This window comes from Salminus brasiliensis, chromosome 19, assembly GCF_030463535.1.
Source record: "Salminus brasiliensis chromosome 19, fSalBra1.hap2, whole genome shotgun sequence".
In the NCBI taxonomy this organism is placed as follows: Eukaryota; Metazoa; Chordata; class Actinopteri; order Characiformes; family Bryconidae; genus Salminus; species Salminus brasiliensis.
In genome coordinates, this window is record NC_132896.1 from 30,216,749 (window position 1) to 30,244,705 (window position 27,957).

General features: G+C 41.9%; 3 protein-coding genes across 7 annotated transcripts; 1 reads left to right on the forward strand and 2 right to left on the reverse strand.

The window, feature by feature from the left end:
* Positions 1–1,514: 1,514 nt before the first annotated feature.
* On the reverse strand, positions 1,515–9,071 carry ndufs8b (NADH:ubiquinone oxidoreductase core subunit S8b). Of its 3 annotated transcripts, none has more exons than XM_072663170.1 (7): positions 9,043–9,071; positions 4,701–4,755; positions 4,498–4,563; positions 3,692–3,781; positions 2,924–3,096; positions 2,002–2,130; positions 1,515–1,901 (listed from the first exon to the last, which is right to left on the reverse strand). In XM_072663170.1, the coding sequence occupies exons 2-7, from the start codon at positions 4,738–4,740 to the stop codon at positions 1,770–1,772; spliced, it is 630 nt and encodes a 209-aa protein (XP_072519271.1). In that variant the 5' UTR covers positions 4,741–4,755; positions 9,043–9,071; the 3' UTR covers positions 1,515–1,769. The 3 variants fall into 3 exon arrangements, with proteins under 3 accessions (XP_072519271.1, XP_072519270.1, XP_072519272.1); XM_072663169.1 differs by lacking the exon at positions 9,043–9,071 and adding an exon at positions 6,566–6,599 and having other exon boundaries at positions 4,701–4,758; XM_072663171.1 differs by lacking the exon at positions 9,043–9,071 and adding an exon at positions 6,566–6,597.
* tbc1d10c (TBC1 domain family, member 10C) lies at positions 9,026–22,546 on the forward strand. Its single transcript, XM_072663165.1, has 10 exons — positions 9,026–9,068; positions 10,046–10,170; positions 14,890–14,986; positions 15,112–15,219; positions 15,970–16,076; positions 16,424–16,538; positions 17,316–17,381; positions 17,478–17,667; positions 18,241–18,401; positions 18,718–22,546. The coding sequence occupies exons 2-10, from the start codon at positions 10,049–10,051 to the stop codon at positions 21,655–21,657; spliced, it is 3,906 nt and encodes a 1,301-aa protein (XP_072519266.1). The 5' UTR covers positions 9,026–9,068; positions 10,046–10,048; the 3' UTR covers positions 21,658–22,546.
* rad9a (RAD9 checkpoint clamp component A) lies at positions 21,731–27,844 on the reverse strand. Of its 3 annotated transcripts, XM_072663166.1 has the most exons (11): positions 27,482–27,844; positions 26,712–26,782; positions 26,449–26,571; positions 26,115–26,229; positions 24,996–25,095; positions 24,769–24,875; positions 24,050–24,156; positions 23,889–23,953; positions 23,638–23,748; positions 22,237–22,453; positions 21,731–22,132 (listed from the first exon to the last, which is right to left on the reverse strand). In XM_072663166.1, the coding sequence occupies exons 1-11, from the start codon at positions 27,513–27,515 to the stop codon at positions 22,016–22,018; spliced, it is 1,167 nt and encodes a 388-aa protein (XP_072519267.1). In that variant the 5' UTR covers positions 27,516–27,844; the 3' UTR covers positions 21,731–22,015. The 3 variants fall into 3 exon arrangements, with proteins under 3 accessions (XP_072519267.1, XP_072519269.1, XP_072519268.1); XM_072663168.1 differs by having other exon boundaries at positions 26,449–27,136; XM_072663167.1 differs by having other exon boundaries at positions 26,449–26,782; positions 27,443–27,844.
* Between the last annotated feature and the right edge of the window lie 113 nt (positions 27,845–27,957).

Below are 27,957 nucleotides of genomic sequence, written 5' to 3' on the forward strand. Positions count from 1 at the left end.
GCACGTGACCGCGCGAACCCGCGCGCACCGCCACGCCACCGCGTGGCAGCTTGCAGCAACAACAGCTCTGAGCATGTGCCGTGGATGCTTGCTTCGTGGGATCCGGTCATTCTTCTTATTCATCTCTGACTCTAGTGGAGCTCCTAGGGTGACACAGCGTTTTTTAATAAGACGTGGCCACGAGTTTTGTATACTGAAGCCACAAGATGATACATCTAGACTGCAAATTATGTTTCAGTGGCCACAAAATAATAAAATAGGGCTCTAAGTTTCTAGTGGCCATGAAATAATATATTGAGGTCACAAAATTATATACTGGGGCCACAAATTAAGTTAATAGTGGCCACTAAATAATATATTGAAGCCACAAGATAATACAGCTAGACTGCAAATTATGTTTCAGTGGCCACAAAATAATAAAATAGCGCTCTAAGTTTCTAGTGGCCATGAAATAATATCATAATGCCACAAATTAAACGTCTAGTGGCCATGAAATTATATATTGAGGTCACAAGATGTTATATTGGGGTCTGCAAATTAAGTTTCTAGTGGCCATTAAATATTATATTGAGGCCACAAAATGATATACTGGGGCCACAAATTAAGTTTAAAGTGGCTACAAATACATATTTTTTATAATCTTGTAACCTTAATATATGATCTTCTTACCACAACTGCCTCTAAACTGCCTATTTATTATTTTATTCTATTATTATTAATAAAATTATATATTGGGGCGCAAATTAAGTTTATAGTGGCCACTAAATAATATACTGAAGCCACAAGATAATATTTTGGGCCCACAAAATTATATACTGGGGCCACAAATTAAGTTAACAGTGTCCAAGAGATAATATACTGAGCCAACATATTAAGTTTATAGTGGCCACGATATAATAAATTGAGGGCACAAAATGATATACTGGGGCCACAAATTAAGTTTAAAGTGGCTACAAATACATATTTTTTATAATCTTGTAACCTTAATATATGATCTTCTGACCACAACTGCCTATTTATTATTTTATTCTATTATTATTAATAAAATTATATATTGGGGCGCAAATTAAGTTTATAGTGGCCACAAAATAATATATTAGGGTCACAAATGAAGTCTTATTTATTTTTCAGTTATTAATCCTAATGCATAAACTATTGTGCATTATTTTTAACTGTTTAGTTTAGCATTTTTGTTGTAGAGTCCCACAGGGTTTCAATTTATGGCCTATTAAACAGGTGTAAATTGTGACAGCAGTGTAGCTATAAGAGAGTGTGAGAAAGAACAACGATACAATACTTTACAACACTAATATACAGGTCTAATTATCAATATTTCCAATACTAAATTAATAAAAAAAAATAAAAATACTTAATCCAATACTTCCAATACTTTAATTAATAAGGCTACTTCTTCTACGAATAATAAATGCACAGTAATTGGATTAATGCTCCCACATTATCTAACACATTTCACCCATAAAACACACACACACACACATTTTTTTAAACTTTATTTCTGAAAGTAAATCTATTATAGAGTATAATAATTACATTTAGCTCTTTGAGTACTTGCGTACATTTGTGCGTGATTAGTGACCTCCTGTGAATGTGATTAGTGAGGTTTCAGTGCATTGGTACACGTTTTGAACAGTATGCATCACTAGGCTGCTTCTGAGCAGACAGTAAGTGTATTCTCTAAATTCTGATGACACAACACGTATGCGCTGGTTTGACCAAGCTCATGTGAAATGCTGTGTGTTCAGGAGTGTTTATCTGTACAGGTAGTCAGCCTGGATGTTGGCAGCGATCTCAGCCTCCCAGCGATCTCCGTTATTCAGCAGCTTCTCCTTATTATAAAGCAACTCCTCATGTGTCTCAGTGGAGTACTCGAAATTAGGACCCTGAGAGAGAGAGAGAGAGAGGTGGGGTAATTGAAAAAGAGAGAGAAATGGAACAGGACAGGATGCTGAACACATTCAGGAGCAGTATCAGTGTGTGTACCTCCACAATTGCATCTACAGGGCACGCCTCCTGACAGAATCCACAGTAGATGCATTTTGTCATGTCGATATCATAGCGAGTGGTTCTTCTGCTGCCATCAGCACGGGTCTCTGCTTCAATTGTGATGGCCTGCGAGACGCACACACATACACACACTTCATTATTTCGCTGAACGAAGTGGCCCTAAATCTGTGTTTTATACACACACACACACACACACATACAATATGTTAAAAATGGTTGCGGACACTCCTTCTAATGAGTGCATTCAGCTACCTGTAGAGAAGTACTGCCAATTGAATAGGACTCTCTGGAGCAGATAAGCATGAACTTATTGGCACCATGCCTAATGCCAGGCATAGAGGTGGTATAAAGCCCCCCAGCATTGAGCTGTGGAGCAGTGGAAGAACTGTGTTTTCTGCAATGATGATACTTTTTAGATGAGTTAGAGGTGGGGTTGGTAATCATCCAACATCCTGACCTCACTAGCGCTTGTTACTGTCACTGAAAGCAGCCTAGTAGAAAGCCTTCTTCCCTGGACAGCAGAGACAGTTATGGTTTCGAAAGAAACAATGAATGAGCAGGTGTCCCAATACTTTTGTCCATATAGGGTGTGTATGTATACATAGAAAGAACACAGTCGGCTTACATTGCTTTGCATGTAGTGACTGATTAATAATCCTTAGGGTGTAACAAACATTATGGAGCATAAAGGGTTAATGCAGTAACAGCCTCTATTATTCTTGGAAGGTTTTACACTAAATGTTGGAACATTGCTGTGAGGGTCTGAGTGCACGCAGCCACAAGAGCATTATGTGTCTAAAAAATACTACAGATAGATGACTCCACTGCTCCACAGTGCTTTTCTGTGTGTGTGTGTGTGTGTGATATACACTGTAATAACACTGTGTGTGTATTATACCTGTGCTGGGCAGATGGCCTCACACAGTTTGCATGCGATACAGCGCTCCTCTCCATTAGGGTATCTGCGAAGTGCATGTTCTCCACGGAAACGAGGGGACAGGGGGCCTTTCTCAAATGGATAGTTTATGGTGGCCGGCTCTCGGAACAGGTAACTCATAGTCATGCCCAGTCCTACACACACACACACACACACACACACACACACAAATAACAACAGTCTCATTTTTCTCGCAGCACATATCTGCATATTCTTAGCTGGGTAGTTTGCATACTGGGTAGCTTGCAAATCATGATGTGAACAGCAGATGCAAGGTCACTCACTGACCACAGGACTGGTGTCAGTAGAGATGATCTAACACTAAACAATACACTACACTGTTCTTCTGATCAAGGGTATTGATTACGGCCCCATTTGCTGCAGTATCAACCATGTTGGAACATTACTGTGAGTATTCGATTGCATTAAGCCATAAGAGCATTGGTGAGGTAAGGTGCTGATGTTGGATAATTAGCTGTGGCAATCCAACTCATCCCAAAGTTACTGGAAGGAGCTCTATCACTCCAAAGAACACAGTGTAGCCCAATGCTGAGGGGCTTTTAACCCCATAAAGCCAGGACTTGGCATTGGACAAGAAGACCTTAGGCGCATTCGTGGCTGAGTGTCAGTAGTTTCTTTTTGTGAAGTTTACACAAGGTGTGTGCAGCAGTAGTAGCATAGTAGCTGAACACACTAATCAAAAGTGGGGGTTATGGACCATACACTTACCTCTGAAGAGTTCGGTCCACAGCAGAGTTTGGGCCGCACGGTCAGTGACAGACGTCATGTCCAAGGGAATCTCCTGTGAGTTCACATATTCTTGCAGAGAGAAAAGAGAGACAATTATAAGGCAATTATATCATTATATAGTTTGTAGGGATTGGGAACAGCAGGTTTCTTTAGAAGAAGGGCATCATTAGTCATGCTATACTGCAAATCATTGTACTCACTGTTTTAAACAATATTTCTTAATAGTGGCACTGATGGTGTTTGTCTGTTCCAACTTATCAAATCTGCGAAAATATAGTGATATACATAAGCTGTGTTCCAAATACAGCCTACGCAGACCTTGGTTACCCACAGTTCACCACACAGATGGCACAGAAATGTTTGAAAAGGAGTTTTCATAGGATAGTCCTACCGTGGACCCATCCTACCTTGGTTGCAGCCTAGGCTTTAAATTCATGTAGCAGACCCTTAAAGCAGCATTATGCAAGAATTGGACGTTTTTGCTCCTGGGCTCCCCCTACAGTTGTGGAGTGTATTTCACTTTTAACCCACTGCTGTAAATACAAATCACAATTTGAGCCCCCCCATGGACAGCTGTACATGTGCATTTGTTGACAAGCTGAGGGATACAGAACTGGCGTCTGAAGTGAAAGAAGCATGTGGACTGAGGCGGTAGAGTAATATTACTCTGGTTAGGCATCTGTTTTAGGCTACTTTAAGGTACACTTGCTGCATAATGTTGCTTTAAGTAGTTCACCTGTCCACTAAAAGAAGAGATATTTAATGTGTGTGTGTTTATGGCTTACTGTAGCCTTCTCTTTGGACTGTGATGCTGAAGGCTCGAACCAGGACGGGGCCGGTGGCGAATGTGCCTGAAAGGAACATTGAGAAGAACATAGACTGCTATTGGTGTATTCCAGTATATTCCATTTCCAGGACAGAGTCACAGTGAAAAAGCCTCAGGTCATCAGCTTCAACCTATTTTCTATAATGCTTTAGTGAGCCTCACCTGGCCGGGAGGAGTAGAGCAAGCGCAGCGCTGTAGACATCACACCAGGATAGGCCTACTGACAGAGAGAGAAAGACAAACAGATAGAGAGAGAGACAGAAGAATACCACTAATAAGTAACATCTCTAAAGTAATATGAACTATAATAATAATAACAATATCAATAAAAATAGATTCATTAATATGCACTTTTCTTATAAGTAGCAGCTTGTTTTTTTGTCGAAAAAGAAATTAGGTGCCGCAATTTAACCCACCCATTGGTAGCCCCCCTAGCACTAATGATGGCATAGGACCCCTAGGCCAAAGTGATGTTTATGTGGCTTAGCGGCCTAATTCGTTTGGAGACCCTACAAATGCTTCTTTAATGTGTGTACTGGACTTGACTCCTTAACACACTATTAATTTCTTTATCATTTAAAGATTAAGATCAAAGAACAAAGTCGTTTAGAGAGGTTTGGAGGTAAAGTGTTTATAGACGTAAAATTACAGACTTCATCAGTTTCTATATTCAATGGTGATAATGATAAAGAAGTGGTGAATCGCTGGGGACTATTTTGTGTTCAGCGTCCCTGTTCTGCCATGAATTACTCAACAAAAAATAACATTTTAGGCCTAAACCTTACTATAAAACGAACGTTTGGAGCGTCAGGCAGCATATTAAGACAAAGACATACAAAGACATACAACTCCTCAGGTCCACTCACCACCGGTCCATCTCTCTAGAAACTACACACCAAACAAGCCTGTAAATAATATTGTTATTGTTTTTTTTATTCTTATTTATATTGTGTATATAGTGTAAATTAAATTATTTATCTACATTTTTTGTAACTGAGTGTCCTGCTATCCCTTTCTGCTGTGACACTGAGAATTTCCCAACTGTGGGACTAATAACGGATTAGATTATCTTATCTTATCAAACAGCTCTGAATTAATTTACATCTTATCCGGGGAGTTTTACAGACACTGTGTTTGTAAAAATGGGCGAAAAGTCCCAAATTTGGTCTCCCAGGTTAAATAATCTCTTTATTAACACAATTACAAACCTTAAAATACACCAACCCCCCCCCTCACACACACACACACAGCAGCTGTTGTTGGTATTACTACATCAGTGGGTACTTCCACTGACGTCTATTTGACTGTAGTTCAATAACTGAACAATTACACCCAAAATGAACCTTAACTTTAACCTCAATAATTAAAAACAATCATACAGAAATATCTGAGCTGACTGGAGAATGTCTTCCTACCTCTGTGTCTCACATTTGCATAGTTCTCCCATCATGATGAAGACACTAAGTCCTCACAAAGTGCTAAAAATAAACACAACCAGATGGGCCAAGCAAACTTTGCCAGAGCCAGATTTGTGTTTGGCCTAATCTCCAGCTCCAATCTCCAATCTCTCCCTGGCTCTTCTGTTATATCACCTCAGAAACACATGCAACTGCCATATATACACTAGTGTTTATTTACTGTGTGTGAGATTAGTTTTTTTTTTTTTACTTAAGATTAACATTATTTGCTCAAATCAGCCGGAATCATCAGTTTATACTGAGCCAAATATATTTTAGAATAACTGCTTAAATTTGGCTTCTCATGTCCACAGATTCAGGTCTAAACAACGTTTAATGAACGTCATTAATAAGCTGGGAGCTGACTGTTAAAAACAGCCTGGTCAGGAGGCAGGAAGGAAGGCTTATAGCCCACCCTACTTCGCAGCCTCGCAGCCTATACACGCAGTGACCGAGTTATTGCTCTGAGTAAATCCTAAACATAAGAACCGAGGCATTTCTGTCTTCAGAGGAGCCCAAAGTTTAGAGGTATACCTCCCTGTGTCAGTGATGATGACCCAGTCCACTTACCGAACCAGCTACAGGACCAACTGCAGGAATTCCACAAGTTGGGGATTAAAGATGTTCATCCCACCCGTTTTCTGACAAAAGCCCGCCCCTTCTCTGCTGTGATTGGCTGATTTCCCGAACCCGTCGCTGGTATTGGTTGGTAGTTCATACGGAGAGTTGCCCGCTACATATACCAGTATATGGACAGACTGCGGCAGTGCACTAGAGAGGCGCTAGGTGGCGCCAGCGAGACGAACGGCCCGGGAGTGGATGAGGCAGGACTGTGAGTAATGCTACCTTCAATATCGTATTAATACACAGTCTCTAAAGTGTCCAGGTAGAAAATTAATATTTATATATTTTAATATTTATTTTTAGACTTTTAATTATATAATAAATTTATAAAAAATCTGTAAAATAAATTTTACAATCTGTTCCCTCAGTTTAATTTTGTCGTCTAATAAAAAAACATGTATCTCTAAAACAGTGAGTTTACTGGAGAAGGCAAAATGCTATTTATTTTGAATGGAAAATAATAAAATTAAAAAGTGATATAAAAGTGAAATAAAAAATGTTTAATCCAAGTATTTTTTATTTTTATATAGAGCATTTTTATTGTCCAGAAGACAAACATGGAGATGCATGGTTTTCATTGGACAGCAGCAATATACTGTTTGCTAACTTGGTTAAACTAAGAAAATAGATTTTTAAATCAAGGGTACAATTTATTAAATGAAGGGAATAATTAATTCAATGTAGGAAACAATTTATTACATGTGGAAATGATGATATTGTATTGAGGTTTAAGTCTCTTATTTTTTCTACCATATTTTAGGGGTGTTATAGCAGTCTAAAACTTTACATTCTTTTTAATAGCTTGCTTTCATTAACTATGCTACTGATGCTTCTTACTGGACAGGAACAGTTCTTACCTGACACTCATATTCAGCACTTTTCATGTTCTAAGTATATGCACATGTATATATATATATTTTTGCCACAGACAATCATTTTCTCCAGGAGCATTCATGTTATTTCAAACCAAAAACTAACATATATCTTCTTGTACATGTACAAGTAGTCTACACATTTCCAATTAAGACTCGAAGATAGCATTAGTTAATAAAGCCAATATTTTTTCATTGATACATAAACTGAGATAAACTCTTACACAATGGCTACTATTTCTTAGTTTTTAAAAAATGTACTCGAAAAAATATATCAGATTTGAAGTATCAGGTATACGGTTGGGTTGCCAAGGCCCATCATTGCAGATAGCACCAATAGGTTGGCAAGCTAGCCTGAGGGGTCTGTGGATGTGTCCCATATCTACTTCTATAGTGAATCACCATATAGGGAATGAAAGTGAGCATCCTGTATGAACCCTCTGAACAATCTAGTCACACATGCACAAGACTGATAGATTACCTAATATTACCTAATATTAACCTAATATTAATACTGCTACTGTTTCTCAAAGGTATGGGGTGAATGAGTTTCCCTTAAAATCACTCCCTCATTGACTCTTAGGGCTGCAGTCTAAGCACAGTCTGGTACTGTCCATGCTAATACACTACTACTACACTTGGCAGTTAACACATGGGTTTAGTTTTGTGTGTTTTATCTGGGGAAAATCAACCAACTGTAGTTGGATATAGCCCTACAAGACACATAGCTGTGTCCGAAACCGTGCCCTGTGCACTATCCCCTACAACAATGCCAAAATGCAGATCACTGTATAGAGCACTGTTATAGGGAAGGGTGGATGCGATTTAGGACACCTCGTTATGTGTCTCATAAACAATCTGAACATTGGTGTGAAGCTGCTCACAAATATTCAAACCAAACATTGCAATGCATTATGGGTGTTTTAGGTCTGCATCATTTGTGCACTACTTCTTGTGGTGGCAGTGCACTGTGTAGTGGGTAGGGCACAGTTTCGGACACAGCTCATGTTATCCTTTTGTCAGAGTAGTGAACATCCCTGATGTTGTGTTTCTTAAACTGCTTTAAATATTAAACTATGACCAAAAACATTTGTCAGATGTTTGTCACAGTGTTTAAATGTTTATTATGGGTCGTTGCCTGTTCTGAGAGAAAGGCCTACCTCATTATGGACTTTCCTGAGAGCACCCTATAGAGCACCCTCTAGAGCTGAAATAAATATAGCCACCGGCAAACACTTACTTTCTCTGTGCTTATTTTAACTCATTTGTGGTAGAAATGTGTAACTAGGTGTCTTTTAGAGAATTGTCTTGCCCTATTTCATCAATTCAAGTGCAAGTGAGTTTATAATAATACTCTGTTAGGCCTGTTTAGCTCACTCTGATCACTTCCCTCAAAACTGGTCACAATGAAGGACTGGTTTGATTTAAGACACAGTGTAAAGGACACACACACACACTCACACTCACACACATACACACTAAACCACACTTCCCTAGAGCGGAAGTCATATTTTCAGTTCTGTCTTCCCTCCGGTTGTAGCACAACTGCACCTTTCAGTCAGACAGCACATCCGAAGGTAAGTTCCATAAAATCTTCATGGTCTTCATCTCACGCTGATCATCATCTTCATCTCTTATATCTCAAGGCTCAGAGAAGGGTTCGGCTCATACCAACACATGGCTACTATATTGACGAGAGGACAGTGTATGTGCTCTGTGTGTTGGGTGGCTGAGGGTTGTGGTGTTGCAACATAGACGACTGTTTGCTAATCATTTCAGTCATCAGATCTACAACCTGTAGCCACCCATGACTTTGTAGCTACATCTCAGCTGAATAATGCTAACATGTGCTAAGGTGGTGGTAAACACAGTAGGGCCTAGTATGCGATAGTCAGACACCCGCCTTCATTTATTTATCAAAACAGATAGCAAGTATGAGGCATTCAATTTACAGGAGATATTATATTATTAGATATAACATGGGACCCTTAACAACCAGTAGACCACTGGGACAAGGTACCTGGTAACTGGTAGACCACAGAACTACCCCCCATCAGATAGCCATGCTGGTTTTTATCTTCAAGAGAGGAGAAAATCAAGCTCCACTTTTGCTTTAGATCTAAAAGCATCCACCAGTGTTTCTGTCCATTCTTCCTCTGTGAGAAGACGACCCAACGCTGTGGGTCTGAAAGGATGTGGAGCTGATCAAGAATCTCTTACTGAGAAAAGGAAACAGACCGAAAGGACGAAAGCAAACAGGTGAGGCTTCTGGGGTTCTCAGAACAATTAACTGATTACCCAGGAGTCCAGACCGTAACATCACTGAGAGTGTTTGGGATGATTTGGAGGGTAAGAAGCAGAAAATTCTCTGACTTGTAAGACTTTGGAGGTGTGAAGGTGGGGGAACATGCCCCTACAGAAGAGCTGGTTGGGTGTTAATGGGTGTTCTGAATGGAAGCTAGAGAATCGAAGGGGGCTTAGACTTTTGCACAGTACTGTATGTGATACAAAGTGGAATTGCCTGGACCTCTCTGTTTCTGTCTCTTTCTCACAGGTGATGTCTGATCATTCAGAGCAGAAAGCAGATGATCAGGGCACGTCCGGCTTCTCTGGGCTTTCAGGGGCCGAAACTGACCGCTATGGATTCCTGCTGGGCAATGGAGATACACACAGCAACAGGTCATACACCTAATGCTCTGTTGATGTTCTGTTGAGTTGTGAAGTAGAATATCACTCTGTATAATGAACTGCGATGTATACAGTGCATGAATAGAGTACATAATGTGTCCAAAAGTATCCAGACACCTGCTCATCCATAATTTCTTCTGGGGTCAAATGGGACAACAGACAGTGCTTTACATGTAGCTGTTGGAACATTGCTCTGAGGATTGGATTGGAGGTCAGATACTGATGTTGGATGATCAGTTATAGAGGTACTCATAGGTATTGGGTGAAGGTCCATGAGCTCCACAGCCCAATGCTATGAGGGGGCTTCACACCCTTTTAGCTGATGTTTGGCATTGGGAATGATGACCTTAAGCCTGTGTAAGCCAGTGTATTAGCAGTGCTATTTTATGACTTTTTGATAACACTTGACTTGAACCCTGCTATGTAAGATTTATGGATATTTTTGACTGGATATTTTTGGAGTTCTGGAGACCTCCCAACTCTAACACACTTGATCGAGCTCATGAGGAAGTTGTTAATTAGGTGTAGTTACTGAGTTGTATCAGGTGGGCTAGATGTGGAGTCCATAGGACTTTACAAGCTGTGTGTGCGCAACTGATCGCCTGTGTCAGCAACGGGTGAACATTAAAGCAGCATTATGCGAGAATTGATATTTTCTGCTCCTGGGCTCCCCCTACAGTTGGGGAGTCTAATTAACAATACAAATTGTGCTTTAAGCGTGCCCTCATGGACAGCTGTACAGGTGCATTTGTTGACAAGCTGAGAGATACTGAACTGGCATCTGAAGTGAAAGAAGCATGAGGACTGAGGCTGTAGAGTAATATTACAGGGTTATGCAGCGTTACGCCCATCTGGCGAGCGGTCTTTCCAGTCCGGCTTTCCAGTCCGGAGTGGGAATGACAGAGATGCCATTCCCCCCCTTGCAGTTAATGTACCATTGACATTAATGCCAAATCTTGACATTGACATTAATGCTTTAAAGTACACTATATGGACAAAAGTATTGGGACACATTGGGACAATCAAGGGTATTAAAAAGAGAAGATTTTGCTGCGAGGATATGACTGCATTTAGCAACAGGAATGAGTGTTAGTGAGGTCAGGATGTTGGATGATCACCACCCCACCTCATCTTCAATTCCGAAGAAGCATAGCTGTGAGATTTTGATTGCATTCAGCCACAAAGGCATTAGTGTATATATAGTATAACTGTATTATTGTTGTTATGATATTTTCCATTCCATGTGAATGAATAATATATTTCAAAGAGCTTTTTCTCAGTTCGGGTGTTTCAGTGTGTTTGGGCATCCTGGGAACTTTGGTGAGCCCACTGAGTTGATGCATTACCGGTCCTAAACACATGCATGCATATTCTTCACCAGATCTGTGCATCTTCAGTTCAGTGCGAGTGTGTGTGAGTGCAGAGAGGTTGTATACACGAAGCCTGCATGGAGAAGTCGCTGCTGTGCGAATAACTGCGTTGTTCTCAACCGTCACCTATAACTCCTTTCTCTCTCAACATCCTGCCCTGTTACCATAGTGATCTCGGCCCTGTCACAGTGCGGTTTCCTGTTTTGTGTGTGTCACTCTCTGTGTGTTTATTATGACACTCGCGCTTTGTGCTCCAGTACTCTCTGAAACTCCCATCTCAAGCATAGCAGTTGGATAGCTGTGGACAGAGGTCTCAGCACTCCATTAAAGGCATAGGTCATAAACTCCATAAGACCAAAGTGTTGAATAATTTACTGGAACGCCTCTGTAATGATTGTGAAAGACGTGTCACACGCAGAGGTGGAAGAAGCACTGAAAATTCCACTGAATAGGTTCTGTTTTCTCAGAAGACTGAACATAATGTGTTCTGTGGAAAAAGGTCGTAGTTATTGATTAATTACATATATTTGTATTTTTTAACCCTAATTAGTGAATGTACCTTGTCATTGTACAATGTACAGTACAACAGAAGGCCGGGCTTAGAGCACAGGATCAGCCATGCTAAACCACCCCTGAAACAGGGAGGGTTAAGGGCTTTTTGCTCAAGGGCTCAGCAGTGGCAGTTCAGCGGACGTGGGTTTTAAACCCACAACCTTGTGATCAGCAACCCAGCATTCTTACCACCGAGCAATGCTGAGTGGAAGTGTGAGTATTACACCTAAACCTTTAGTTCAGGTAATGAATGTCAAAATTCGGGCAAAAAACGAAAAGAAAACACACCTCTATAGTAACGTTAATTACTGCTAGCCCTCTAAGGCATTCTGGGAGTCTATTGGAGCTAAGCTAATGGCAATGCACCAGAACATTTTTGGCTACTCTAGATCAAACACAGATGTTTTGATTGCATATGTTTGATTTGAAGCTTGTAAAACACAGTAACGTAGATATCTAGGACTCTAGATATCTAGAAGTCTCCAAATTACACTCTTTTCATGAAACTGGTCCCACCACTGGAAACTAAAACATGATTAGTTGATTTCACGGTCACTTTCTGATTATGTTGGTAGTTAATCTGACACATTTAGAGCATTTTCATACTCATACCGAATACACAAGTCCCCACCCAGGACTGATTCTGGGCTCGTTTTGTGGAGGGGCTCATTATAGCCAGTTTGCTTTCACACAGGAGAATTCCATACAAACCATGGATCAATTGTGCAATTTCCAACCTAATTTTTCTGCATGCATTTTGGCAAATGGTAGAACCTAGGTTGATCCGATTGTCGCATTTCCTTATTTTCCTTGAATACAGAAACTCAAGCAGTGAAAAACAGCACTTTTTGGAGTCATGGCATTTCTCCATTCTCATGGGAGAAGGTTTATTGCCATGTGGATGATAAGTTGAAGCAGTCACATGACAAACTGAACCAATTATGAGTAGCATAGAGCACCAGAGTTCGCTTAAAGCAAACCCCAAACCATGAATTTTAGGAGAACCAGAGATCAAAAACATTTAATGTACTGAAAACCCCAAAAACGCTAGTGTGAAAATTCCCTTAGTCCTTCAGTTATATGTCTAGTCATTCTGTGAAGTCCTAACCTGTGGAAGCACTTGCTTGGCTATATCTACCTAGATACCACAGGAAGGAAAATCCTGATTGGACCACTGTTGCTTGTGGATCCAAATCTATTTATGGACTGGGAGTAAACAATAGTATAAAGAATACTTAATATTATTAACTGAAAATAACACATTCCTTCAGACTACTACTCTTAGCTTTTCATGACAGGGGGCCTTTAAAAACAGGTGATTTTGCTGGGCAGTCAAAGTGTCACAGTGTTGCATTATGTCTGTTGAACCAGTCAAGCACAGATTTGGGCCTATGCACCCTACAGTTTTCATTAGTGGGCTAAAATGGACAGGAATGCAAGGATCACACTGGATTAAAATGCATGTGATGACTTTTTTGTCCTAATCTAGAACTCGTTTTATCCTCTCTAATACAACACACAGTATCAACACAATAGAAATTGAGCATTGGAATTCAGTAAATTTGTACAGTTTAATACAGTTGTACAATTCGTAGATATTGACAACACTAGTCAAACTTTCATAGGGCTGTTTAGTCTGGTTTCAACAAGGCTTTCCTTAAAATTAAGATCCAGAACTACAGAATTACCTCATTAATACACTGAATAAACAGTTCTGTGGAATATTTAGCTCATAATTTGACTTTGTCATCTGTACTTCCTCCTTGTTCATAAATAACAGTATGTCACACAGTGTCAGGAACCACATACGCCAGTCCATTCATGATTACTTGACATGGCCTGAGGCAAGCGTGTGATTACATAGACATTATGTCTGCATGACTTTTGAATGACTCTGATTGGGTTTAAGTAAGGCTAAGGGTATGTGATGGAATTTATTCATTGATTGCATTCATCCATATCAGTGAGGTCAGGTACTCAAATCGGATGAATCATTCTGGACCACTGGTGACATTTTTGATGGATAGAGCTCCATCACTGCAGAGAACATAGTTCCACTCCTCAACAGCCCAATGCTGGGGAGGCTATCTACCCCTCTGGCTAATGTTTGGGCATGGCTGCCCCCAGAACATCCTGTTCAATTGGCAATGCTCTGCTCTCCAAGGCTTTTCTTCTGGAAGGGATGTCTGGATACTTTTGGACATGCAGTGCAGCTCCAGAACAACAGAGTTAAGATGGAAATGATGAACACCAAACAGGCGACCTGACCCCCTCCTCCTCTCGTGCTGTGTGTCTGGTTGAGTGAGAGAGAGAAAGAAAGAAAATGGTAGGGGCAGTGGTGGCTCAGTGGTTAGAGCGCCGGGCTATCGATTACAGGGTTGTAGGTTTGATTCCCGGGCTCGGCAAGCTGCCACTGTTGGGCCCTTGAGCAAGGCCATTTACCTTCTCTGCTCCCCGGGCTCTGTGTGTGTGTGTGTGTGTGTGTGTGTGTGTGTGTGTGTGTGTGTGTGTGTGTACGTACGTACTCAATGCCCCTAGTTCGTGTGTGTGTTCACTACCACAGATGGGTTAAATGCTGAGGACACACCATTACCTAATTATGTCAATGCTTGGGTACAAAGGATTGGGTTGTAGTTTTATTGTAGTTAGGAACCTGATCTAAGCCTAGAAGGACATGGAATTGAGAACTTCTGAAAAATGTTCAAAATACTCAGAATAATTACTAATGGAAAAATGCATTAATATGCCAATCATTCTGATAAGCTGCACTGGTCCATGTTGTCCACAGTGATGAACCGTGCCCCCAGTTGGTGAGACATCGTGAAATGAAATGGCTCAGCCTTATGAACCACTGGGATCAGGTGCTAGAGAAGAAGACCAGCAAGGTTAGTGTGTGTGTGTGTGTGTGTGTGTGTTATCAAGAAGAATTTCCATTGCAACTCCTTGGTTATTAAACAAACTGTCAAACCCATTAAATTACTTGTTGCTCGTCTTTCTTTTTGGCTCACAGATCAAAGGGCAGTGTCAGAAGGGCATTCCAGCGTCCGTCAGGGCCAAGTGCTGGCCACTGCTCTGCGGAGCCACACACAGGAAGAAAAAGAATGAGACTCTCTATACAGTAAGTTTGAGAGGGAGTAACAGAGCAAGAAAAGGGTGAGATCAACCAGCCAAAAGTATTGGGACACCTGCTCATTCATTATTTCTTCCGAAATTAAAGTCTATCCTGCTTTTATTGGAGTAATTGCCTCTACTGTCCAGAGAAGACTTTCCTCTACATTTTGAAGCATTGCTGTAAGGATTTGATTGCATTCAACCACAAGAGCGTTTGTGAGGTCAGGATGTTAGATGGTCCCCACCCCACCTCATTCTCAACTTCACAACTCATCCCAAAAGTATTGAATAATTCCATCATTCCAGAAAACAGCTCTACTGCTCCACAGCTCAATGCTGGGGGGCTTTATACCCCTCTAGGCCACGCCTGGCATTAGGCAGCATGGTGCCAAAATGTTCATCACAAGCTGTGTGTGTGTGTGTTTGTGTGTGCATTTCAACATCTGTGCCAGCAATCGGTGCAGCTTAAAGTAGCTGAATGCATTCATTAGAAGAAGTATCCACAAACATGTATGATGCCGAAGCTGATACATTAGAAAATATAGGGATCTACATCTGCCTGGTTCAATGAATAAAGTACAGACATGTTAATGCAGTAGTTCAGCTCTACTATTAAACCAGCTAAATTCAAACATCTGTCCAGTGCAGATCATTTTTGTATGACTCTAATCATCATTGGGCATAACGTAGAATTGTCTTATTATTGAGTTAATTGGTGCAATTGTGCTTTTCATTCTTGTGCCCTCCTCTCCTCAAGACCCTGGAAAAGGCCCCTGGTCAACAGAGTTGGATTGACGTGATCAAGCGAGACACAGACCGGCAGTTTCCCTTCCATGAGATGTTCCTGAACAAAGACAGCCATGGGTAATTTCATCAGCCCCTCTCCATCTCTGTAAAGACACGCTTTCAGTGTTGCAGTTACAGCTGGTAACAACAAAGCATGTTTAAATGTATTTTAATGTATTTAAAACATTGTTTTTCACTCAATAAAACTTAATATAGCATTTCTGTCAAAAGTGAGGACTAAATGTTCAGTTGATCCGTATTTTGTTTTTTAATTTTAAAGAATTGTGCACCAGTTTAATGTACTGGAATATTACCAGCACAGACACCTAATCAGACAACTAATCAAATATCAATGGGATAAAAGGCTAAATCTTTTAAGCTGTACTAAAGATGTCATTTTTATCTGCCTGGGTTTGTCTGAGCAGTCAGCAGGGCCTGCTGCAGGTTCTGAAGGCGTACACTCAGTTTCGACCAGAGGAGGGGTACTGTCAGGCCCAGGGACCCGTGGCAGCGGTGCTACTGATGAACATGCCCATGGAGGTACAAGCCTGCAGTCAAAAACGGGCTACATTAATTGCATATTTACATAAAAAAAACACTTTTATGCACAGCAATAAAAGCTGGAAACATGGAACCAAAATATACTTGAATTAAAGATACAAATATAATATAATTTATATTATATATCTATAATATATCTATAATAATATCTAAAATGAAAAGCAATAACCAAATAAGTCTCCATTGTTTGCTAGTGGTGTGTAATCCAAGGTACTGGTTCTTGCATAAGTCAAGTCAAATCAGTGTCATTTCTTATCATTCATATGCATTTTTCACTGAAATAAATTTGGTTGGATATTTTAGTGAATATGATCAATTAAAATGTGCAGTAATTGAATTGAAATAGTCATCCAGTATTACAAGCTTGAAAACTAGCTGGTCACTCAATCTATGTTTGCACCTGGATGATCAGTTTTTCAACCACCCTAAAAACCCAAGACCAGCTTAGACCATCTGAAACCAACCTAGCGGCCATAGCTGTTATTGAGCTGGATTGTCCAGCAGGGTTGTTAGCTACATTAGCAAAACTAACCAGAATAGAATCAAACCTATATAAAAGACATATAATGCTGTGGCTTACTGACTACATTTGACATCAATTGAAAAAAACATGTAATTATTCATATTATTATAATATTTTTAATTAATCTGATTAATGCTAATGAACAATGAAAGCTCAACCAGCTTTTATAAACCACTATCGTCTGGACTGAGGAATGACAGAGTGACACTAATACTGCTCCATCCCAAATTCAGGAAGCTTTCTGGTGCTTGGTGCAGATCAGTGAACTCTACCTCCCCGGCTACTACAGTCCCCTGCTGGTAGGGCAGCATTATTATAAGCAGCAGAATACAAAGAAAACTGCCACGACCTTTACCAACACTTCTATTTCTCTCTCTCTCTCTCTCTCTCTGTAGGAAGGAGTTCTGTTTGATGCTTCCCTTCTCTCAGGTGTCTTAAAAAGGACGTGTCCAGCTGCATACAAACACCTGCAGAGTCAGGGGGTGGAGCCTCTCATGTTTGCCACTGACTGGCTGATGTGTCTGTACAGCCGCCACCTGCCCTTCAACACTCTGCTCAGAGTCTGGGACCTTTTCTTCTGCTATGGTGAAGTTTTATTGCTAATGTCTGTCTGTCAGTTGTTCCCAACCCTTTCCCTTTTGGCTTTAAGACTGAAATATATACATAAATGTATAATGAACTCGTCTCTGACCGACAGACATGTATTATCCCTCGTTCAAAAAACGTTAATATGGGGCCTTTAACCCTAAACTAAGGATTGCATAATTAGAACATCCCTTAACTTCTACTCCTCAACTCATCCCAAAAGTATTGGCTGGAGCTCAATCATTCCCAAGAACACAGTTCCACTGCTCCACAGCTCAGTGCTCGGGGGCTTTATACCCCTCTAGCTCACACCTAGCAATAGGCATGGCGCAAATGGGTTCATGTGTATCTTCTCCTGAGAGTCCTATTCTATTGGCAGTACTTCTCTACATGGACTAGACAAACTGTGTGCTTGCGTACCTGTGCACATCTGTGGCAGCAATGGTTGCAACTTGAAGTAGCTGAATGCATTTATTGGAAGGGCTGTCCACAAACTTTTGGACATATGGTGTAAGGTTGAGTGTGTGTATTACGGTATTACTTGAACTGTGTGACCGTTTGTGTGTGTTTCAGGCGTGCGAGTGCTGTTTCAGGTTGCTGTGGTTCTGGTCCGGCGCTGTCTGGGGGAGGCTCGGCAGCGGAAGGAGTGTGAGGGACAGATGGAGACCCTGGAGCAACTGCGGGCTGTAAGGGGGCGCGTCCAACATGAACCGGCTGATGCCTTCATTCAAGAGGTAAATCTGGTCAGAATCTGGCATTGAGCTTGACTTATGCAAAAGTTTGGACAACCCTGGTGAAATTACATTTACATTTTCCCTGTTTATCCTAATTCGGTGCTGCCAGTTAACGCACCCATTCGTAGCTGCTTCTGGCACTAGCAAAACTCCCAAACCCCCCAACCTGTGTAGGCCAACATCACTTTGATGGTGAAGGGAAAGAGCGCCATCTATTAGCTTAAAAGATAGAGACCGGGCAGACGTGCTCTTTCAGACTCCGGTTGCTGATGAACACTGACAGCTGATGTAAACTTTTTTTTTTTTTGTCCATCAGGTGTGTTCTGTTCCGCTGTCCTCGAGTGACCTCCAGAGACAAACAGAGAAAGAGCTGAAGAAGTGGAAGAAAGAACGTCCGGGCTCGACTTTTGACCCTCGGCATCGTTGTCACGGATACCACATGGTGTGGGAGAAAGGGAGGGAAAATGAAAAGGAGAGCGAGAAGAAGGAGAAACAGAGTGGGAACCTGACAGTACCCCTGACACGCTCGCACTCGTCCCTCACTCCCACGCTGCTCCGGAAAAAATGGAGGAAGCGAGGGAACAAAGCGGAGACAGAGGAGTGGGAGGGAGGGGGACGGAGGTTCTCCCAGGACGTAAAAGCGGAGAGCGCTGACCGAGAGCAGAGGACCAGGAGCATGTGCAGCATGGCTGAAGAGTTTAGGACCAACACAGACAGCGTATCATACGAGACTGACATGCATTTCCGGAAAGACTACAACACGCTTGCGGACACACATCTCACACAGTGTGGACAACTGGACACATGGTCCAGTTCTGAACTGTCGGTTCACAGTGTCCCTGTGTTTGAAGAAGAGGACGAGAATGATATAGGTACCACACCTGACCCACCACAGAGCGAGACACACACTGCAAGTGGCGGGCAGGAAGAGGACGCAATGGCTGGAAAGGGGGAACGAGGAACGGAAACACAAATGGACAGTATTCCGGCACAGCAAGACCAAGAAAAAATCCAGACAGACAGAGGTGGGCAGGATGAGGAGACGTCCTCGCATCAAGAGGGAAAAGACGATAGAGGCCAACAGGTGGAGGGATCTTTACAGGAAGAGGAAACGCAGGTCACAAGCTATCAATGCAAGGAGGATACGCAGGGAAACAGCAACGAACAGCTAGAGGAAACGGAACTGACAGAAAGAGGCGAACAACAACAGGAGGAGGAGGAAGTACAGATGGACAACAGAAGACAACTGAATGAAACGGAGGAGACACATAGCAAGCAACCGGAAGAGGAAATACACCCAGGCAGCGGGGATCAGGTGGAAGAGGTTGAGGTACAGGAAGAAAAGGAAGAGGAAATACATGAGACACATGAAGAGGACACAGAGACGGAAGAGTGTACCATCCTGGACAACTGTGGGGATGAACTGCTGAACAGTACTACCCAGGAAACAGAGGTAAACAGCAGTGAACAGGAAGTAGATCTACAGATCTGCAGTAAACAGGATGAAGGCAAACAAGCATCCAGCAACGACGGAGATGATGATCAAGACACCCCTGATGGGAAGCAGCAGCAGGAAGAAAAGGCTGGAGAGCTGGAGCCTCAAACATCTGAGGACCAAGAGCACTTACCTTTACCCTCTCAGGTGGAAGAAGAGGTACAAAAGGAAGAGGTGGAGGTAGACACAGGTCACCTGGAAGGTGAACTTAATATTTGTGAAAGCAAAAGGGTTCAGCAAGATCAAGCTGTTGAAAGGGATAGACAGATAACTGACAATCCAGAGGGGCCTAAGACAATGAGCAAGGAAGCAGTCAAAGGAAAAGACGTGGAAGTGGAAGACAGAAAGGATGAGGAGGGAAACAGGAATCTCACAGTCGATGAAGAGAAGTTACACAAGACTGAACTGGAACATTTGGAAACATCAGATGTTTCCCAAGTGGTGGAAAGTTCTCCACAGAGAGAAGAGATCTCAAACTTGGAGGGTGATCACACAGAAGATCAAAGCGAACTGACGTTACATACGGTCACAGCGTCGTCCTCAGTCTTCACACATATACAACAAGAGACAGAACAGGAACCTTCAGAGACTTCTCAAGAGTCTTCTCAGATGGTGGAATGTTCCCCACAGACGGAGGAGATCCCAAACTTGGAGGCTGATCACATAGAAGATCAAAGCGAACTGACGTTACATACGGTCACAGCGTCGTCCTCAGTCTTCACACATATACAACAAGAGACAGAACAAGAACCTTCAGGGACTTCTCCTGAGTCTTCTCAGGTGGTGGAACGTTCCCCACAGACAGAGGACATCTCGAACTTGGAGGCTGATCCCAAGGTAGATGAAGAGACATCAAATACAGTAGTGGGATCATCTTCAACCCTCATACATGTTGAACAAAAGACGCAGGCAGAACATTCAGGAACGTCAGAGTCTTCTCCGGTGGTGGAATCTCCTCCACCAGTAGAAAAAACGGACTTGGAGGTTACCACAATTCCTGAGATTCAACCAGGCTTCCCCAAGCATGATGGCCTTAGCAGCAACCCAGAACCTGAAACAGTGGTGATGAGGAACACGGCAGTCCAAAACGAACCTGTTTTAGTGCAATCTCAATCAACAACCCCTGCAAACCCTCCAAAACCTGCTTCCACAGCTTCTTCCTCAAATCCTCACCTCCGCTTACGCAGGTCTTCCAGCTCTCAGTCTTCTTATCCCACAATCCTTTCTGAGGACACTTTCAAGGACCCGCATGACAACAACAAGCAGGAACACAAAGCAGGCACAGCACCGTCTACAGCAAACCTCGTACAGCAAACGCAGACGTCTGAACCAGACGCAGACGTGGCGAAAAACACAAACAGCAAAACCCTCACGCTCCCTCTGGCAGACAAACCCAAGCGCAGGGGTCTGTTCCACCGCTTTAGAGGCGAGACGGCGCCCAAATCTCCCAAATCTCCCGTCCCGAAAATCCTCATCCAGGACTTTAGCGAGGGAGAGGAGAAGCTGAGCTCTAAAGAGAGGAGGAGGCGGCGGAGGGAGCAGGAGCGGAAAGAGAAGGAAGAGGAGAAAGAGAGGAAGAGAAGGGAGAAAGAACTAGAAAAGGAGAAGGAGAAAGAGAGGAAAAAGCCCCAGACAAGGGGGAAGAGCTTCCAGGTGCTCAGCAGGAAGGACGAGGATAATGACAGTAGTCCTTGCGAAAGTGGCTCTCAGACATCAAGGTCAAAAAGGAACTCTGCATCACACTCAGAGAGTTACTTCTGACCGAAGAGTGCACTGACTTTGTATCTTGTCTCTCTCAAACACAGCGTTACCAGAACGAGCTTGATTACAGAGATGCGTCTGTACATCTTTAATGACAGTTCAGTACAATGATCTGGATGTGACGTGTTGGTTTCATCACTGATCCATCTTAAAAGAACAGCAGTTTCAAGGAACAGTTAAAAAGAAGGAATTATATGTCCATAGGGATACTGTCTCTGAAGAGGCTTTTGGAAAATAGCCCTTGCCCGCTACACACGTTTCCTTTTTCCATAATGCAGCTTTCCCCCCCTTTCTTGCATCTCTTTTCAGTCTGAGAGTCGTAGATCCTTTCCGTATTAATCCCTCCTGGCAGAGGCAGTCACTCCTCCTGTTTCTCATCCTCACTGTCGCTGGCGAGCACTTCCTGGCTCTGTATCGTCTGATTGGTCAGCTGAGAGGATGCTGGCAGCACAGAGCCAAAGAAAAGCGAGCAGAACTGCAAACAGAACATGAGTGCATGGTGAATAAATAAGCCATGGTCACGGGTCAGATAGATTTATTATTTTTGAAGTTTTTTTTTATTAGTATTAATTTTTGTACTTTTTTATTGGGCGGTTGGTTTAGTGGCTCCTCCTCCTCATGATATTCTTCCTCCTCCTCCTCACTGGGCAATCGTGCCCTGTGATTGCTGGTACAAGGCGGGGCGGGAGGGACAGGCTCATGGGAAGGCCCTGGAAGATCACTGGTCTCCATGGCAATGAGATAGGAGTCCATATCATCACTCATGAAGTCGTCCTCTGCAGGTCGAGCCTCATGCCTGAGAGAGAGTGAAGAACAGAGCATGCTCAAACTCAACACCACTGTGTACACTGACAACAGCAGGCTAATAAATGCTAAGTACATTCATTCAGTAACTTGCTGTAGTTCATCTTAATCAAACTACTGTATGTACTGGGTTCTAGATGCCATGCATTTTATAATCCATAATACAAGTAAGGAAATAAGGTAAACAAGGTTGTAGACAGTGGAATGTCTGATTTCTAATTGTTCTGAGATCTTGCTGAATCCCTTCCCAGACTCATTTGCATCTACAATCTTCTTTCCGAAGGCCTCAGAGACCAATTAGGATCTCTTTGAGCAGCCGGAGCATCCAGACTGAGACGAATCCTATTGTAATCGCATTTCAAATCACCTCCAAACGTTGGATTTCATGTGTTTTTTGGCTGTCCAAATCGGATCTGGGGCTGCAGCCTAAAAATAGTCTACATTTGTGAGGTTTAAATAGAATCCTTCATCATTCCCATCTGCAGCTGATTTGGAGCACCTGATACTAATTTTAGACAATTTAAGTAGTAATATATGTGGGGCTGTGCTAACTTTTTACTCACAAGAAAACTGTATTTCTATTAAGCACATTTTATAAATTATGTATATATAAGTATATATATATATATATAAATATAAGTCATTTCGCTTTAGTTGTGTGTGTTTAGTTATAATGTCTCCATCTCTTCATTTTGTTTAAATAAGGATCAAATGTCTAGGTATTTAAATATGGTAAAGACAATGGTTTTTATGGGGTGTTTTTCACATGAAAAATACTGTAACTCCAAGTCAGGGGTGCCCAATTCTAGACTTCCTGGTCTGGATCTGGTGTTAGACTTGGTTTGGAGGTCAATTTCGCAGGGTAGTAGATCTCCAAAATGATTAGACACCCTTGTTCTAAAATTACTGGGTTTTTTTCTTTCATATTGGGAAGAATGACTTGTTATTTGAACTATACAGCACAGCAAACACAATACCACCACACCGGAAATAGTCTTGTGTTTCTCGTCCCAAGCCACTTTGTTTCCCGCCTACAGAGCCAAACAAACACCGGCCATTTTCCCCCCCAGTGCACAAAAAGACTAGAGAGCTAGTGAACCATGAGGAAATTAAATTGTACAAACTGGACTGAAATTGTTTACAGTGCCTTTAAACATCAGGACCAGCCCTACTTACCTCCCAGCTTTGTTGTTGTTGTTATGGTTGCGTTGATGTGCGTCCTCAGACAGAGTGGCAAGCACACAGTTAGCCTCCAGAACACTGTCCGATACACTCAAGATAACAGGGCTGAGGGTTGCACAGAACCACAGAACCACCACAAATACATGTCAAATTTACAATGATAAGACCAAGTATTTTTGAAGCTGACGGAGTGTTTTAAATGCATTTTTTAAGCTGCTCTTCAGATCTTCATCACAGACACATACCTGCCAGGCTCATCAAAGTGCATTGAGACAGGAAGTCCAGACGACTCAGCAAATACCAGCAAACCCTGTCACGTCATAGATGGGGACGAGGTTAATTTTAGATATATGCTTTATGTAGATTTGCCTAACAGTGTTTTTGTGGCGCGTTAACGTATAACTACCCTGAGCTCCTTGAGGCAAAATGTGATGCTGCTCTCAGACTTGACAGCAAAGTGATCAAACTCTTCTGAACTTAAACACATCTCAGTCATCATTGCTCGTGATGGGTCTGAAGAAGGAAAGAGAGAAAGAGAGAATTCGTGAGAGATAATAATTATTGTATCATTATCATTATCCCATTAGGGAAAGTGTGAGGATTACCAAAATAAGAACAAAAAAATGGAGTAAAAGGAAACAACAGGAATTTGCCCTCATCTTTTTGACCTTTTTGTCACTTCACGTGACTTGTAACTGGATTGTATCCTGATCAGATTTCAGCCACTGTGCATTCACACTTGGTAGTCAAATGCGTCTCTGGTCAGTCAGACTGAAATCCGGCTGCTGAGTGGGACGGAATCTGCAAATTCGCTCATTACGTGGCAGTTATTACTAGTCTTCGGTTGTACTGGGAGGGGTTTTGGTTGTGGAATGCGTCTTTTAGGGACGGATGTGTTTACACTTCTATAACATGTGGCTCCAACCTGCTCCTGAAGTGGTTTGTGTGATCAGATTAGTATCTGGTTTCAATGCCTCTTGGGTGCATTCACACTTGCACATTTATGTGGCTTGGCCTTGTCCAGATATAAACCTGATACTCAAAAAGCATAAAGTGCCCAGATGTAAAGGGGGTATGTGTGTCTTTGAGCCACAAAATGACCTAGAACTCTCCCAAAACATTCACCTGCATCATCCTCCAAGTGATTCCTGAGCCACACTCGTTCTCCATTCACCGTCACGTTAACTTCTTCCAGCGATGGAGGAAAGTGTAGAACTGTGTCCACCCACAACCTGTATATAGGTGAGGTATTAAAAAGAGGGCCAGATGTAACGAGACTGAAACATGAAAATGAGGGAGGGATGCAAAATAGGGAACTGAGGAGATGAAGAGATTTAAGGAGGAGTGCAGACCTGGGCTGGGCTCGAAGCACGTTAGCACAGCTGTCCTTGTCAAACACTGCTTGTAAGCTCTCACAGTCCTGAAAGGACAGGTTGTGTGTCTTTAAAAGCCCTGAAATACATATACACACACTTAAAAGACTGGCAGTAGCTAAACATGTGTAAATGTTTTACATAAAATATAGTGACATTAAGTTTGAACATGGTATATAACAGGGGTGTAATTTTCTGCCATGACAAACCAAACTGTACACACATACATATGTACACACATACATATATACACACACACACACACACACACACACACTATATACTTTGACAAAAGCCTGTAGATTTTATTGTGGCAAAAATTTGTGAATCTTTTATTAAAATATTACTATAATACACAGTCATAATATTAGAATTACCCATGGTTTGGATTGAACTCTACTGAACTATTCCAACCACTTCCAACTGACCATATAGAAGCAATTCATAGTTCTATAATTTCAGACTGTATCCATCCGTTTCTCTGCATACTTTGTTAGCCTCCTTTCACCCTGTTCTTCAATGCTCAGGACCCCACACAACTGACCACCACAGCACAGCTATTATTTGGGTGGTGGGTCATTTTCAGCACTGCAGTGACACTGACTGACATGGCGTTGGCGTCAATGTGTGTTGGGCTGGTGGTATGAGTGGATCAGAGACAGCAGAAGTTTCTCCTACTTACTTGACCCAGCTTGTAGCACTGCTGTATCTGATCCACTCGTACCAGATCAACACACACAAACATACCACCATCACACAGTGCTGAGAATGACCCACCACCCAAATAATAGCTGCTCTGTGGTGGTCGGTCCTGTGGGGTCCTGAACATTGATGAACAGGGAGAAATGAGGCTAACAAAGTATGCAGAGAAACATATGGATACAGTCTGGAATTACAGAACTACACAGTACTCCTGTATGGTAAGTGCAGCTAATATGATGTGCAGAGTTCATCATATTCTGATATGACCATGTATACTATAATTCATATCTACATTCTGACACTCCAATATTGCTGCAGTTCAATCAATTGTACACTGCCTAATTTTTACACCTTAGGTGTATATAGATTATGATGAATGAGTTGACATGTATTTACCGTGTTTACAGTGTAGAGTGACGGTCAGACGACTCTTCTCACTGTTTAATTCAATACGACACTTCTCCACAGAGCGCTCCAATGAAGACAGTGATCTAAACACTGCCTGCATGCTCTGTAATAAAAAGAGACAGAATTCAAATCCGATCTGTGTCACATTCATATATAGTCCTAGATCGGATAAGTATCTGATTTGTGGGCATGCAACCTGAGTGTGAAGTTTGATTCAGTGGTCTTAGATGGGTAGATGTTGGACTTGTCAACCAGTTCAATCAGTTTGTTGGACACTGATATAGTGAAATAGTAAAAAGGAAGTGTTGAGGGTGAATGTTACCTTTATGGGCATTTTGCAGCGGAAGCCTTGATCAGAAGAGGCCTGATATCGCTGGAAGAAGAGCGGACTAAGCAGGAAGCAGGCAAAGGCTGACCTGGATGAGTTCACTGCTCGCAGACTTAGCTGCAGAACACAAGAGCAATTCGTAAGCATATTTTCAACCAATTACAGTCTTCATTTAAAATGTCTGTACCTGAACTGCACCCTGAGCATGTGTCCACTCAAACACACTCACACAGGCACATCCAGACACAGAAACTAACCCCATCTTCAACAGGCTCCAAGTACAGTTCCTCTCCAATCCTTGAAAGGGAGTGTATCGCTTTTGCCAGAACTGCAAAACACAAATGACATGCAGTGACATAGGGGAACCCCGCTGACGACACCCTGATTTTCTAAGCCTGTTAGAAAAGCACCAAAAATCTACTCACAGGTGTGTTCTTATTATGTTAGAGGGAAGGTTACAGGTGAAGTGACAGCGAGAAGGTACTAATGGAATGGGTATCAGTCTGATGTCAGCAGATAATGCTAAATATATATATATATCACAGTGAAAAAAGGGCATCTGATCATATATGGTCATAATTCAATACTGAAATAGCAAACTCTCACACAGTGTGATGTGATGTGATGGTAGCGGTGTTTCATCCTGAGGGGTTCTACTGGGGTAAGTGAGCAGCCTGACAGTCTACTTTTTAGAAGAAGAATTAAAAATAGCTTTAAAATAGTTTTTTAATTATAACAAATGTTATTAAAAGTTATGTTCATCTACAGAGGATGTCTTTGCACTTCCCTATAGGCTTTAGCAAATAAGTGATCTATAAGCATATAGAAGCTTACCTGAACCCAAACACTGTCTGATTGGGTTTCAGAGTTTATAATATTCAAATTATTAACTGTAAAAGTTTTAATGAAGTGTGAGACAATTCACAAAACCACCGATGATGAGTGTGTGCAGCTTTACTGGACAGCTCTGAGTCCCTGAGTCATTTACCAAACCTGCAGCACGACCAAGACCAAGTTCACCAGCTACCTTTCACGTTCCCTCCTGTTGTAACGCAGTCCATCCTGCTGCTGTGGTACCGGTCAGACAAGCTTCATAAATCCAGATAAAGTAGCTGAATAAACACCATAAATGCAGAAGCAGCTTCAGAGTGTAAACACTAGCAAACTACTGCGGGACGAAAGCAGCATTAATTCCTGTTAGTGCTAGATCTGCCTAAACGGCGGCGGGGACGGGAGCGCCCATGTTTTCATGAAATGTAGAGAGTGAATACAGCATGGTGAAATTATATGTGTTTATTAACGCTGATAATAATACTACTAATACTACTCATAATAATAATAATAATAATAATAAAAAAAACTCTCTGCTCAGTTAACAGGCTCCCCAGGTCGCGCGCTAACCTCGCCCGGACCAATCACAGCCCTCCGCGTCATACAAATGCGCCGGAGCTTGGCTCATGTACACTGTAAATAAACGTCAGATATGTTTAATTATTAATTTAA

Bases quoted from the DNA above. Each gene is read 5' to 3' on its own strand.
- ndufs8b (XM_072663170.1), bottom strand. From the start codon at position 4,740: ATGTCTACAGCGCTGCGCTTGCTCTACTCCTCCCGGCCAG. The intron at 3,097-3,691 runs GTAAGTGTATGG...GTGTGTGTGTAG, and splicing joins GTGGACCGAACTCTTCAGAG to GACTGGGCATGACTATGAGT. The intron at 2,131-2,923 runs GTATAATACACA...TGCGTCTCGCAG, and splicing joins AGGCCATCTGCCCAGCACAG to GCCATCACAATTGAAGCAGA.
- tbc1d10c (XM_072663165.1), top strand. From the start codon at position 10,049: ATGTCTGATCATTCAGAGCAGAAAGCAGATGATCAGGGCACGTCCGGC. The intron at 14,987-15,111 runs GTTAGTGTGTGT...TTTGGCTCACAG, and splicing joins TAGAGAAGAAGACCAGCAAG to ATCAAAGGGCAGTGTCAGAA. The intron at 15,220-15,969 runs GTAAGTTTGAGA...CCTCTCCTCAAG, and splicing joins AGAATGAGACTCTCTATACA to ACCCTGGAAAAGGCCCCTGG.
- rad9a (XM_072663166.1), bottom strand. From the start codon at position 27,515: ATGGACTGCGTTACAACAGGAGGGAACGTGAAAG. The intron at 26,783-27,481 runs GTAGCTGGTGAA...TGTGTTTTGCAG, and splicing joins AACAGGAGGGAACGTGAAAG to TTCTGGCAAAAGCGATACAC. The intron at 22,133-22,236 runs GTACAAAAATTA...TTCTGTTTGCAG, and splicing joins ACCAACCGCCCAATAAAAAA to TTCTGCTCGCTTTTCTTTGG.